Here is a 13560-nt window from a genome sequence, read left to right as displayed (position 1 = left end):
GTCCGGCCTCCCCAGACTGGCGAGGCTTCCTCCGTCCTCATCCCTGAGTCACAGCTCTGTGACGCAAGTCAGATTATTCCCACTCTTTCCGCCTTTTAATCCTCTTCACTTTGGGCTTCTGATGCCATCTTCTCCTTGATTGCCTCTAATCTCTGTCCATTCTCAAAGCCCTTTTCCAGATTCCTCTTCCTCAGAGTTCCAGACCTTTTACTTCACCTGCCTCATTCCATTCGGATGACCTCAGAGATTTACGTGGCTGCAGCTGCCTTCCCTGGGTGATGTAACTTTTGACTCCTTCCTCACCTTTGTCACCACGGTTTCCACCTATTTTTCTTCTAGAGTACCTTCTTTCTTGTGATTACCGCCCCGGTTACCTTTTCTAAATCACAGTTCAAATTAAAGTATACATTTCAGTGGTTTTTAGTGTATTTACAGAATTGTACAACCATCACCAGAACTTTAGAACATTTTCATTCCCGCATAAGGAATCCTCGTACCTTTTAGCAGGCTCTCTCTTCAACTCTCCAGTTCTGCATAACCGTTAGTCTGCTTTGTGTCTCTATAGATTTGCCTATTTCAGACATTTCATATAAATGGAATTTAAATAATACATAATAAATAATATTTAAATAATATGTCAATATGTGCTATTTTGTGACTAGCATCTTTCACTTAGCAAAATTTTTTCAGTGTTCCTCCACGTTATAACATATATAAATACTTCATTCCTTTTTGTTACTGAGTAATATTCCATTGGATAGCTGGAATTTTATTTTTCCATCCATCAGTTGATGGACATTTGGGTTGCTTCTACTTTTTGGCTACTATAAATAATGCTGCTCTCAATATTTTTATATAAGCTTTTGTGCAAGCATAGGTTTTCCTTTTTCTTGGGTATATATCTTGGAGTAGAATTGCTGGGTCAGGTGGTAAATCTATGTTTAACATTTTGAGGAATTGACAGTTTGCACATTTCCAAATTTCCAAAGCAGCTGCACCTTTTACATTCCCGCTACCAATGTACGAGGGTCCGGGTCCTCCTTTGTTGTATTATCTGTCTGTTTGAACACAGGCATCCTAGCGAGTATGAATTGGGGTCTCCTTGTGGTTTTGACTTGCATTTTCCTAATGGCCAGTGATGCTGAGCGTCCTTCCACGTGCTCACTGGCCATCTGTGTTGTCTACCTCAGAGGAATGTCTACGCAGATCCTTCACCCATTTTTTGGTTGGGTCATTTGTTACAAAGCTCTTAAGATGTCATTCAAAACCCTTCCTAATTTCCTGGCCTCGAATGCTACTTCTTGCCTCATTTCCAGTTATCACCTCTGTCCCCTGGTCTCCCCAAGTAGACTGAGCTGGTAGCTATAGGGAAGCCACTTGTAGTCCCCAGATGTCGCGTTCTTCATGCCTCTCCCCCTGCTGCTCCTTCTGCGGGACCGCCTCCCTCTGTGCCTCGGGTAGGACTGTCCCCCTCACATCTTCCATTTTTTCAGAGCCTGGCTCAGACTTTACCTGGGGTGGGTTAACCTGGGGCATGCCCAATTCTACCTCTGGATGTGTCTCCCACCCCAGGCTGAGCTTCCCCAGGTCAAGGACAACATCCAGTTTGCTTAGTGTAATTAATGTGGAGCAAGAACTTGGTAAATATTTGTTGAATGAACGGTGATATTTAGGGGAAACTTTTCCTGTCATCCACCTATTTATGATATTGGTAAACTTCTTCCCGTGGTTTCTGCTTTGGGTAGCGATGTCTTCCTTTAAATATCTGAATTTAACAAAAACAAACAAGTAGAGAATGGCAGTGATAACAAAAGATAGTTGCCTGCATTGTACCCTGACCTGAGGTCTGATCTTTACTCCTGCTTTTATCCTGATTGACGGCTTGTTCTTTGTAAATCCAAGACACACAGAGGCTTATCAGGCAGCTGTGCCACACACCCTGTCCTTGATCACTCTTAGAGGTGGAGATCAAAGGACAGCTATCTGCTAAGAGAGGCACCAACTAGCCACATGAGCTATTGCTCTGCCTCTAAGGTTTTAACTTCCTCTTTCAGAAACCGAATCAGCTGTGTGAGTGTCTGCACTAATGTCCTAGAAAGAAACAAGAAGTCTACGCACCAAAACTGAGTAGCAGGACATTTATCTTTTAAGTGTTGTTTTAAATGCGCTTTACATTTGTATCTAGTGATGTTTCTTCCTCCTCAGCCCAGGTGAATGGCTGGTGCCTGTCCTATTGTTAGAATCTGGATTTATAGAAAGGAAAGGAGCTGGTGGCACAGCCAAACAAGGTCAGGATTCAAGAGCTGCCACCCATAAGTTGAATATGTGTATTTCAGATGGTAGTCATCAGCTGTCCCCAACAGCTGGTGCTGAGAAATGATGCAGATCCCAGGGGTGTCACCCAGGCTCCCAGGACAACTCTGGGGCGGGGGCTTGGGCTCCACACAGGGACAGTGTCTGGGCTAATACATAGCCCAATTTGGGAAGGCTGTAAACCACTCATTTAATGTCGAACACAGTGCAGCCTCCAGAGTGGGCTTTATCCCGTATCTGCACAGCTAGGACTTTGCAGGGCTGGGGCGGGGGGCAGAGGTCCGGGGCAGAAGAATGCAGAGCTGCCCTGACCCCTTGGCTGTGCGGACTCCAGAGGAACCGTTAGCACCAGCAACATTTCACACACGCCAGACTCTCATTATAATTGAAGCAATTTGTGAACCGAAGTTAAGACTGCTATAGAGAAGATAAAGGGGTAGAAAACTGCTAAGTGGCTCAGGGAATCACCTCCCAGGCATCAGGACAAGGTGCATCACTCCCTGTTCCCATGCAGACGTATAGCCAGGCTGGGCGTTTACCGGAAAATAAGAGGGAAATTTGGAGTATGGAGAAGCCGAAGCTGATTTTTGTACAAGGTCTGATTGCTGGCAACGATGCCGCCTTAACCTTGCTCAGTGTAAGCCTAATAAGGTGCTTAGCGCCCCCTGGTGGCCAGAGGGAGCACCTGTGTACCATGCCAGCTGGCACGCCTGTGCTCATTTGCCTTTCTTCCCTTCCCTTCCCTCCCCTCCCCTCCCCACCCCTCTTCTCTCCTTTCCTCTCCTCTCCTTTTCCTCTCCTCTTCTCTTCTTTCTTTTTTTAACACCTTTATTGTGGTATGGTTCCTGTACAGTAAACTATACATATTTCAGATGTACAATTTGATGAATTTTGATAGACATACACACCAATAAAACCAGTACCACAATCAAGATAGCTAACATTTCCATCACTCCCCAAGAGGTGCAAATTTCAAATTCTCAATTTATCCCTTCCCACCTTTACACGCTGGTAACCATAAGTTTGTTTTCTATATCTGTGAGTCTGTTTCTGTTTTGCAGATAAGTTCTTTTGTGGCATTTTTGGTTTTTTTTAGAGTCCACATATAAGTGATATCACATGGCATTTTTCTTTCTCTTTCTGGCTTAACTTCACTTAGGATGATGATCTCCAGGTCCATCCATGTTGCTGCAAATGGCATTATTTTATTCTTTTTTATGGCTAAGTAGTATTCCATCGTATAAATATACCACAACTTCTTTATCCAGTCATCTGTTCATTTGCCTTTTCTTGATAATTCTGTTCCCCCCACCCTTCCCTCTCTTTCCTGGGCCCTCTGGTCCACACGAAGTCTCCCACCTTCCTCCCAGCCCCCAAAAAGTGATGAACAAGATCTCCATGGTCTGAAGAAAAGAGCAGTAGTAAAACCTTTTTTGTTTACTTAGGGGGACAGCCTGGGCTAATGGGGTCAGACAGGCAAGGCATGAAGTGATAAAAAGGAAAGGATGAAACAGGAGAAACAAACCTGGGGGTCCTAAATGGACCCACTGCAACAGGAAATTGACACGAGAAATTGTGTGTCAAAATTGTAAAAACGCCCCCTACTTATAGAACAAATCTGAAGTTTCAGTGAGAAAGATTTTAAGAATTTGGGGCTGCCAAAAAATTCTGAATTTTAAATATCAGTCTGACAGATTTTCTTGCTGTGTGCTTGTTTATTAGAGATACAATAGTGTCTCTATTTTGGAATACATTTTAGCTTGACCTAAAAGTTTAGCTAAATGACTTACATTAAAAAAAAAATAAGAAGAATGCTCAAGTATTAGGGTTTTTTGAAAGTTGTCTCAATCAACTGTTGAAGACACAAAGTTTGCATTGTAACAGCCCTTCTCAAAGAGTTCAGGGAACAGGACGCATGAGATTTGCCAACCAACCCCCAAGTGCCGTGTGTGTGTGTGTGTGTGTGTGTGTGTGTGTGTTTGTAGCAGATGGTAAAAATATAAACTGCTACAGGTGCTAAAAAGGGAACAGTGTTTTTGCACTTCATCAGCCTTAAACAAATGTAAGGATGCAGAACACAGTATTTTTTTTTTAATGGCAGTAGAATTCAATCTCTATGCGGTTATTTCCTTTAAGTAATATTAAAAGCTGAGATACAGAAGTAAGTCAGTGCCAGGAATGAAGTAACGGTTTAGATAAAATGGTGCTGACTCGGGTCTTATTCATCCCAACAACTTTTAAACCCTCCCTGGGTCTCTCGCAGAGCCTTGCTGACCACTAACAGAAACCAGCTACAGGCAGGGCTCCTCTCCTTTAAAACGAAACACATGACTCGTGAGCGCGGTGCCAAGTCCGGGAGAGCAGGGAGGGCGGGCCGCCCCCGGGCCCCTGGGCCCCCGGCCCTGGCCCCCCCGGCCCCCGGCCCCCGGCCCCAGCCGGCCCGGAAGGGTGGGTGGTGGGTGGGTCCTCCTATAATTAGCCGGGGGAGTGCATCCCCAGTCCACTTCTTGCTGCCGCTCCGAAGGCACCTCTAGTTCTGCCTGATCTCCGAGGGTGGCTGGGCCCTTGGTTCTCTCTGATCACAGCGAGACTGCAGGGGGTGGGCAAGACCCCCAGCGGCTTCCCCCACCGCCAAAGCAGGGCGAGGACCCCCTGCTCTGCCCCTGGGAGGTGCGCTGTCCGATATGCTGGGGATCATGACAGTCACAGGTAAGGCCGCGGCCGGCTCTGTTGTCATCTCCCTCCGAGGCAGGTGGAGCAACCCGCACGGGGCTGGGGGAGCTGGAGGGCAGCGGCTGAACATCCTGATTGGCATTTATTTCTCTCAACATGCTGACCTTTTGATCAGAAGAACATTCTCTCTTTAGCTCAGCAGAAAGCAAAGCCAACGTTTTCATTTCACCTGTGCAGGAATCTTCCTTGAAGGGGCCCTAAGGGAGACCTGGAATGCATCTTGTGAGCGGTTGTATCCCTTCCCCTTGTGGATGGGAACAGCCCCAACCCAATAGATACAGTTAGATTGGGGTGAACTTGCAAACAGGTTGTGAGCAAGCCTCATCGCTGGCTGCAGTCATAAAAAACTAAATCCCTGTTGTTGAGAAATTGCAGTATTTGGCATTTTGATTTGCTTGTTAGGAACTTTCAGTGAAGATACACTTAGTGATTTAGGGGTCAAAAATGTTAGCTCTGATTTTAGTGGTGGTTTTAATAAAGCCATAGTTACTATAAAATTGGTGACTAACAGGCAACAGCATTTAGGCAGTGAGTAGTAAAATGCATATTTCTTAAGCTTGCTTTTGAGAGACCTGGCCGTGAGCGTGAATGATAATATTTAAAGCCTACCTCTAGCAAATAAGTTACAGATATCAAACAGTGTGGGATGTACTCAGAGTTCCTCTAACTTGTTATCTGATCTTTTCATACAATTGTACTGTAGCCTGAATCCGTAAAATCCTGTCTGTTTTCTCCTTTCTGCTTTTTCCCCATATCAAAAATTAAACTGCATTTGCTAATTTAGATTTATAAGACCAGCTCCTCTTGAAATATTTGAGATCATTGCTCACCGAATACATGGTTTCTTAAAAGCACAGTACAGAATTTCTAGGCCTTCAAATTCTTCTCAGTGTAATTGCCTCTGCAAAGCCTTGTCCTCCTCTGGAATTTTAGATGAATGTGAAACTTCAGCAAAACTAAAAATATCTCTCACTTCCTATAGATTAGCTTGTTTACTATGCGATTTCCTTAAAATCCCTTCCCTGGGTTAACTCGACTAGCCTCTCTACCCTCTACCTAGTGAGAAAATTTGCATGATACCTAGAAGCTATCATTAGACTACACAAGATTAAAAACATTAAAAACATAAAATTCTTCATTTTTTTTCCAGATCACTAATTTTTCTAGAAATGAAATATTATAAACACCCTGAGAGAGGCTATCTGGGAGTGTGATTTGGCACAGCTGGGGGTGGGGCTTCTGTGAGTGTAACTTTTTTTTCTGGGTGCTTTTTGTGTACAGTACAATCTTTATAATATTCACTATTTGATGAGTTTATCACATGCTGAGTTTCTTATGGGAAAAGAAAGTGGTCCTTCTTAGCAGAAATTAAGTTAACAAACTTGGTATTCTTGAGGGGGCTTTAAAAGATTGGTTCAGATAATGGCAGTGGAAAGATAAATGAACAGAAACAGGTGGAAGGGCTGCCTCATTTTTAAGGAAACTTTTTTAGATCGACCACTTTCTGAGTTTTACTTTTATTACAATGTTGATATAAAAATGTGGTAAAATTTGCTACTTTCTCCTGGTAATAAGAAAGTGCTCAGAAAAATCTTACACTCCAAAAACTTATTAGCAAATAAACATTTCATAATGGAAGAAGTGAACATTAAAAAGGAGTTTCAACTGTCTTTTTTTTTTTCCTCTGCAAGTTAGTCTGATAAGGAAGATGTACAGTCAATAGTCTAAATAGTTGGTCGGTATCTTGAAAAGCACTGAAGGCTTTTGAAATTGGCATTAAGGATTAACTAAATATCAAAGGTTTCTTGTAACTTTGGGATCACTCGTGTAAATAATGGAGGAGAAAGTTATTCTCTGCTTTAGTAGGACTGCCTTATGTGAGAAGTGTGTTTCAGTTTCACAGTTCATAAGAAGGGGATGAGTTGGTGATGTTTTCCTAAACTACTTAGGAATTAACTTTAATTTCTTAAAGCAGGGAAAAGCTGTCACTTAATACTGACCATTATTCTCCCCTTCCCAGACCCTGAGCGCACACCCTCCTCTAATGAATGCATCAGACCTTGAAGGATGGGATCATTGATTATTCACGTCACATACTCTTGGCCTTTCTTGACATCTTTCCTTCACATCATGTTAACAATAACTTCGTTCAAAAACTAGAAAACAAGTGATTTGACCCGATGATGATGAAAGAGGTGTCCCCTCCCCACGCGTATATCAACGGCATGCCAGCAAAAAAAAAAAAGAAAAAGAAAAGCTTTTTGAATTCGGAAAAGATCTTTCCTGTTTTCCCTAACTCACACACGTTATTGAGACTAACTGTAGGGTATCATGAGGAATTAGGGCAACAGTGTTCCTTAGCCCTAAAGTAAACTGGGAAGAAAGAATCCGCCAATATTCATGCAAGCTCTCGATTACTGATAATGCACTTCTTTATGCAAATCATTTCACAAGATTAAGAAAACACCCCCCACAGGGCTGCTGCTGTCTGCCGAGGAGGCGAACTCATCAAGGGACTTGGGAGGCATGAAATTAATACCCTCGCAGCTGCTGGTGTAATAACTGCCACATACTGGGCGTCCACCCTCTGTGGCCATTATCATTACTCCCCGCAATAATCCTGCAAAAAAAAAAAGTGGTTGTTTCACCCCCTTTTTCTCATGAAAGCTAAGTTTCTCTTGGGGTCCCACAGCTACTAACAAGCACAGCCGCAGATTAGCCTGTAAAAGACCTCGTTCTCGGGGAAAGGATGCTGATAGTGGTTTCGTGGTGCTCACGTGTTTCCAGCCCGCACAGATGTATGAGGGGCCACTGGACGTCACAGTCCAGGCCAAGGCCAATGATGCCCGTCACCTCTACGCTCCTGTACAGCGTTTTGTTTATCTGAGTTTTAATCCCAGTTAAACATCTCCCCTGGGAGGTTTTGTGGCTGACGAGCTTTAGAACGCAGAGTCGGGTGTGTAGGCTATAAGGGATGGATTTTAGAATGCGGAGAATTCCTGGAAAAATTCCAGGACAATGCTGCAAATTGTGGGGGAAAGTTAACCAGTTCCAGATGTCACAGCAAGCAGTCTCGACGTGCTTGGAGAGTGGAGAGCGCTGCTTATACTAAATTGGAAAAAAAAATAGTGTTGTAGCTGTTGGCAGTATTGCACTTTATCTCTGACAAACAGGCTAAGTTTGGATAAAAACACTACCATTTTTGTCATCTATAAGACGACATATTCCTTAAAAGTTCTTTTTTCCTTTTAAATCCCTATAGTAAAAGAAAACAAGTTATCCTTTTTTTCTCTTAATCTCTAAGTATTTAGAAGAGTGAGAAAAGAAAGCCAACCCCTGGCTGTTGCATTTTGGGGAGCTCGGGGGAGAGGTGTCTGCGCAGAGAGCAGGATGCAGGACGGACAGCACCTTTAGCCTTTTGGGATCGTGGCCCCTTTAAGGCTCGGGAGGTGAGGGATTACGATGCTTTCACAAGGAAAGTGTATGTTTCTCCTATACTCGTTATATACCCCTGGTGAATGATTTGATAAATTGGGATTAACTGGATATCTTTGGGCAGATAAACAGTTCAGCAGAAGGTAACACCTAAATGGGAAAAGCTTTAACAATTCTCTGCCAAAGTGGGATTTCTAGCCACAAAATGATTTCAAATTTGGATTTCTTTCAACGCCACTAAAGCTGTAACTGTTTGTGTATTTTCACCTTTACTTGACTTCACTGATCTTCTGTAGTTTTCTTAGCCTTGGAAGGGCTTGTTAAGCTGTTCAAAATATTAAACAATTCAGATGATTTCTGTTACAGGTATGTTATCAATTCTCCTCTAATACAGTGACTGAGGATAGTTTATCCTTTTAAAAATGAAAATATAGTTACAGAAAGGAGGTACTAGAAGGTGTCATTTTTCTTCTCCGTTTCACTTTCCATGCTTTTTATTTAAGGGGACCTTTCATTTGTCTTAGAAAAGCAAAAAGACAAACACAAAGCTTACTCACAGTCTTGGCTATGGTAAGACAGCTTCAGCTACACCATGGCTTCGCCCAAGCCTCGCCGTTACACTTCCTGCTTCTCTACTGCCAGGAGGCTCCTCCAAGGGCATATGCAGAAAATGAAGTGAGTGTAAGCAGTTTCTACATCATTTTAAAATCATATTTTTCTTTTCCAAGTAATGTTTCCAGCATATGGACACTCTCTCACAAAGGCATAGGACTAGAATCTTCTCCCAGAAAAAGAGATAGAAATATTTGGTTTCTAAGCTCATGTTTATTTACGAAGCAAGACATCTATGATGTTGCTGCCACTAATAGTTTTAGTGGAAAAACATGTTGACGCAAACCATGGGCCCAGTAAGACTGTGTTTAGGGCCATGCCCACGAGTGTGGGGACCCTTGCAATGACCTTGGTCTTTTCCCGCCCTTTGAAGTGCCTGTGGGGCAGGGCGAGGACCAGTGACTCTGCATAAAGATGAAAGTATCTGCCAGTCCTGCCTCCTAGAGGCTTTCCCAGTTGACTTACTGACTGACTCCCTTTCCTAGCCTTTTGGCATCTTTGATGCCTGGTGAGAAGGTAGACTTTCTAGCCAAACCGCAGCATCCGTGAATACATGAGCACCACGTTTGGCCTTTACGGGCATTTGAGAGACTTCCGGGATTAATACCAGTGTTCTGCAAAATGGCTGGATAATTCAAAGCCTAGCATGAGTGATAACTATACATTGTATCAGTAAAACCAGTTATTTTGCAGAAGGACTTTTTGGGTGCCAGAAAAGTGCCTCCCCAAATCAGTGATGCTTAGATGAGCAGGCATTTTGATTTCCCTCTTCCTAATCAGTGGGACAAATCTAAGGCAGAAAATAACTCCACAGGGAGCTGATACGTCAAATTCTAGCAGAAGAGGTTCTGAAGTCGCTTAAGTAAATGTGTTAATGAAATGCTTGTAAGCGTGGTTGTGAATGGATTCTGCTGTGCTCAGTCAGCGCACGTGAACACTGGACTGTCTTTCCTGGAAGCCTCCTCCACCATCATTATCTGCCTCCTTCACTCACCTGCTCTCTCCCCTCCCAACGTCAAACCTGCTGGCATGGTCCGCTCCTGCCTGCCTGCCACCTCACATTTTTTGGCTGTTTTTTTATGCTTTTAACAGCCTCCTTATTTGGTCATCAAGCTTTGAACTCACTCAGGCGCTGCATGCAGACAGCACATACACCTTTAAAGAGCTTTCTGCTCGAGGGGTGGGTATATAGCTCATGTGGTAGAGCGCATGCTTAGCATGCACAAGGTCCTGAGTTCAATCCCCAGTACCGCCTCCAAAGATAAATATGTAAATAAACCTAATTACCTCCCCACCAAAAAATAATAAATAAAAAGAGCTTCCTGCTAACCACAAACTGGAACAGGGATGGGAGACCCCACCGTTAGCCAGAGCCTGGGACTGTGTACAGTTGGTCTGGGAAAGCAAGGAAAGGGAGGAGGAGGGAAGTTCAACCCAGAAAGAAGGGCTCAAGTACATTTAACCTTAACTTGGTCCCAAATGGGATAAAAGAATCTGGATCTTTTCTTTACACAGGTACAGATAGCAGGTAGGCAGCTAACTCAGAATGCCCATGCTCCCCCTTGAAGTGTCCATGTTGGAAGTCAGGTAAAAACAGGTACACATGGCATTCGGCTTCACAGAATTGGAAGGAGCACCTAAACTTTATATATCAATGGGTTTCTGTAACATCCTGCGGTCCTGATGGTCTAGGAAAAGTCTCAATTCCAGTTCAGTTGTGCTGAAAGCTGCTCAACACTGCCCTCTTCTGTTCAAAAACTCCTTTACGGGTTTGGACAATGATTTTTTACATATGAGTATGACGTAGTGTGATTATGAAAAATTGGACCAGTGTAAATTGTTGAAAACTAGGGGGACAGAAAAATAAATTGTGCAGCCATACGTCATAGTTTTGAAGGCTACTGAATAACTTATCCAGAAGAAAACATTCCCAGATACCAATAGCGATTATCTCTGGACATCGTCTTTGTGGGTGTTATTCCCAATTTTCCATATTTCTGAGTCCACAATTCATACAGATTACTGTTGGAACTGGTAAAAAGTAATTAAAAATAAATATTTCTGTTTTGAAGAAAACTATGAAAAAACATTAGTGTTAAATGAGTAGCAATTACATTATAAAATAAATTTATAATTATAAAAAAAAAAGAGTTTTTTTGTTTTATTGTTGTCATCGGCCAGCTGAAACCTTACCCTCCTAACTGGCTTCTGCAGGAAGTACTGGACGTAATCTGTGTTCCAGGTGAGGACGCTAAGAACAGAAATCTCAGGAAATTTGCCCAAGGGCCCCATGCTAATAAGTGGTGCAGCTGCAATTCAAACACTAGTCTGTCTCCAGGACTTCTGCTCTTTAATCTTCCCTTCTACGTGAATTCTCTTTCTTGAGGGGTTCAGGGAGAATCATTTTTCAGTTATTTATTTCATTGATAAAATCTGTATGATGGATATAAATCTGTATGATGGACACAGAGATCCGGTGTCCTCTAAAATCAGGTAGGGTGAATCATCACCCTCTCTGTTTTTTGTTGTTTTCTGTTTTTTTATTCTTCTGAGTGATTTTTTTTTCAACAATAACTTCAAAGTTACAGAAAGTTGCAAAAATAAGAATAGGTCAAGGAACATCAGGAACCCCTTACCTACATTCACCTGTTAACATTTTGCCTTACTTGTTTCATTATTTACTCTCTCTCTGTTGGGAAACAAAGCAAAATCACACACCAGCAGACAGGTTCCTGTTACGTCTTACGTGGGCAAGAGACGGGCCGCTTTCTCAGCCATTTGAGGGCAGGCTAGGTACATCCTGGTCCTTTACTGCTGAATACTTAAGTGTGTAGTTCCTGAGAAGAGAGGTATTTCCTTTCATAGCTATAGTACAGTTATCAATGTCATATTTACATTATCACAGTAGTTTTATATAACCTACCATTCTTGTGCCAATCTTGACAGTGAATCTAATGGTGTCCCTTTTAGCATTCTCTCTGTGCATTACGAGATCCATCCTTAGGTCAAGTATTATGGCTTATCTCTTTAGCCTCTTTTAACCTGGAACTTTTGTAAAGCCTTTGTCTTTTTTTTTTCCCCAAAGTAAACATTTAGAAGCTTTTAATAGCAACTTGGTATTATCATGATGTCTAAGCACATGATTAAAAAAAAGTAATTCAGTTTTATTGTATTTTATTTTTGGCTGTAATAGATTGGCAGTTTAAAAAATAATCCATCTCAGATAGTTTCAGAAGTACTATGTTAGACCTTCTCATTCTATTTTTTGTCTCAAGTGGTCTTACAGGTTTTCTTTTTTCTTTTTTTTATTATAGTATAGTCAGTTTACAATGTGTCAGTTTTTCTTTTAAAAAAATTTTTTTATTGACATGTTTTACAACGTGTTACTTTCTGGTGTACAGAACAGTGACTCAGTTATACATACGTATATATTCCTTTTCCTATTCTTTTTCACTATAGGCTATTACAAAGTATTGAATATAGTTCCCTGTGCTGTACAGTGTGACCTTGCTGTTTATGTTTTATATATAGTACTGTGTATCTGCAAATCCTGAGGGATAAATTGAGAATTCGGGATTTGCAGATACAAGCCTTTATCTTTCAGACATTGACATGTTCAAGCATATAGTTCTCTCCCCCCATTTCTACCACATTTCTTATTGGGTGTTTGTTTTCTCCTAATTAAATTTAGGTTATGCATTCTTAGCCACAGATGACATCGTGTCCTTCTCTGGGTATTGTACACAATGTCTATGGGCCCCTCATACGTTGATGTTAAGTTGTCCGATTTCTGCACCCTTTCAATTTTGAAGCATGTAAATATCCTGCCCAGCACCGCCCCCTGCCAACACCGTTTAGCACCCACTGATTTTTGCTTTATCCAGTCTTTATCTTGATAGTTACAAAATAATGGTCTTTTTTTATTTAAAAATATTTTTAATTGAAGGATAGTGGATATACAGTATTACATAAGTTACAGGTGCACTCAGGTGAACTTTTGAATCATTATCTGTGAGTGGGTGGGTAGGATATATGTTCTTTCTTTCTTTCTTTTTTTTTCGAAGCATGACTATAACCATGAAAAAACTGCTTTTTACACTGAAATAGAATTTGAATTGTTGTCCACATCAGGCACACAGCAATTTTTCTGTTTGAGTGTAGGTGTTGACAGATCTAAATACTTTTTGTCATAAGTGGCATTTACAAATTTTAAAGTAACAATGATGTATGCAGAATGAGAATTTTAATGCTTTGAAAGTATATGGAATTTACTTTTCTTTTAAAAAGACAAGCTTTATGTTTACCATAAAAAATAAACTATTTCTTAGGGCAGTTTTAGGTTCCCAGCAAGACTGTGTGGAAAGTACAGAGTATAATCTCCCTCCTCCCACAGGTGCATAGCCTTTCCCACTATCAACAGACCCCACCAGAGTGGTACCCATGTTACCATCAGTGAGCCTACATTGA

At 41.8% G+C, this 13560-nt stretch overlaps 1 protein-coding gene across 2 annotated transcripts in view; it reads left to right on the top strand.

Moving 5' to 3' along the window:
- AKAP12 (A-kinase anchoring protein 12) overlaps positions 1-13560 on the top strand; it is a 92095-nt gene that overhangs the window by 62172 nt on the left and 16363 nt on the right. The window contains exon 1 of one of the 2 annotated variants that reach the window (XM_010965713.3): positions 4758-5022. The exons of the other annotated variant lie outside the window; for it this stretch is intronic. Coding sequence (XP_010964015.2) covers positions 4998-5022 — 25 coding nt within the window. The 5' untranslated portion in view covers positions 4758-4997. Of the gene's footprint in view, positions 1-4757; positions 5023-13560 lie in introns of those variants that run through there. 2 annotated transcript variants of the gene reach the window in all.

Source organism: Camelus bactrianus, chromosome 8, assembly GCF_048773025.1.
Source record: "Camelus bactrianus isolate YW-2024 breed Bactrian camel chromosome 8, ASM4877302v1, whole genome shotgun sequence".
Taxonomy (NCBI): domain Eukaryota; kingdom Metazoa; phylum Chordata; class Mammalia; order Artiodactyla; family Camelidae; genus Camelus; species Camelus bactrianus.
This window is presented reverse-complemented; position numbering and strand designations above follow the sequence as displayed.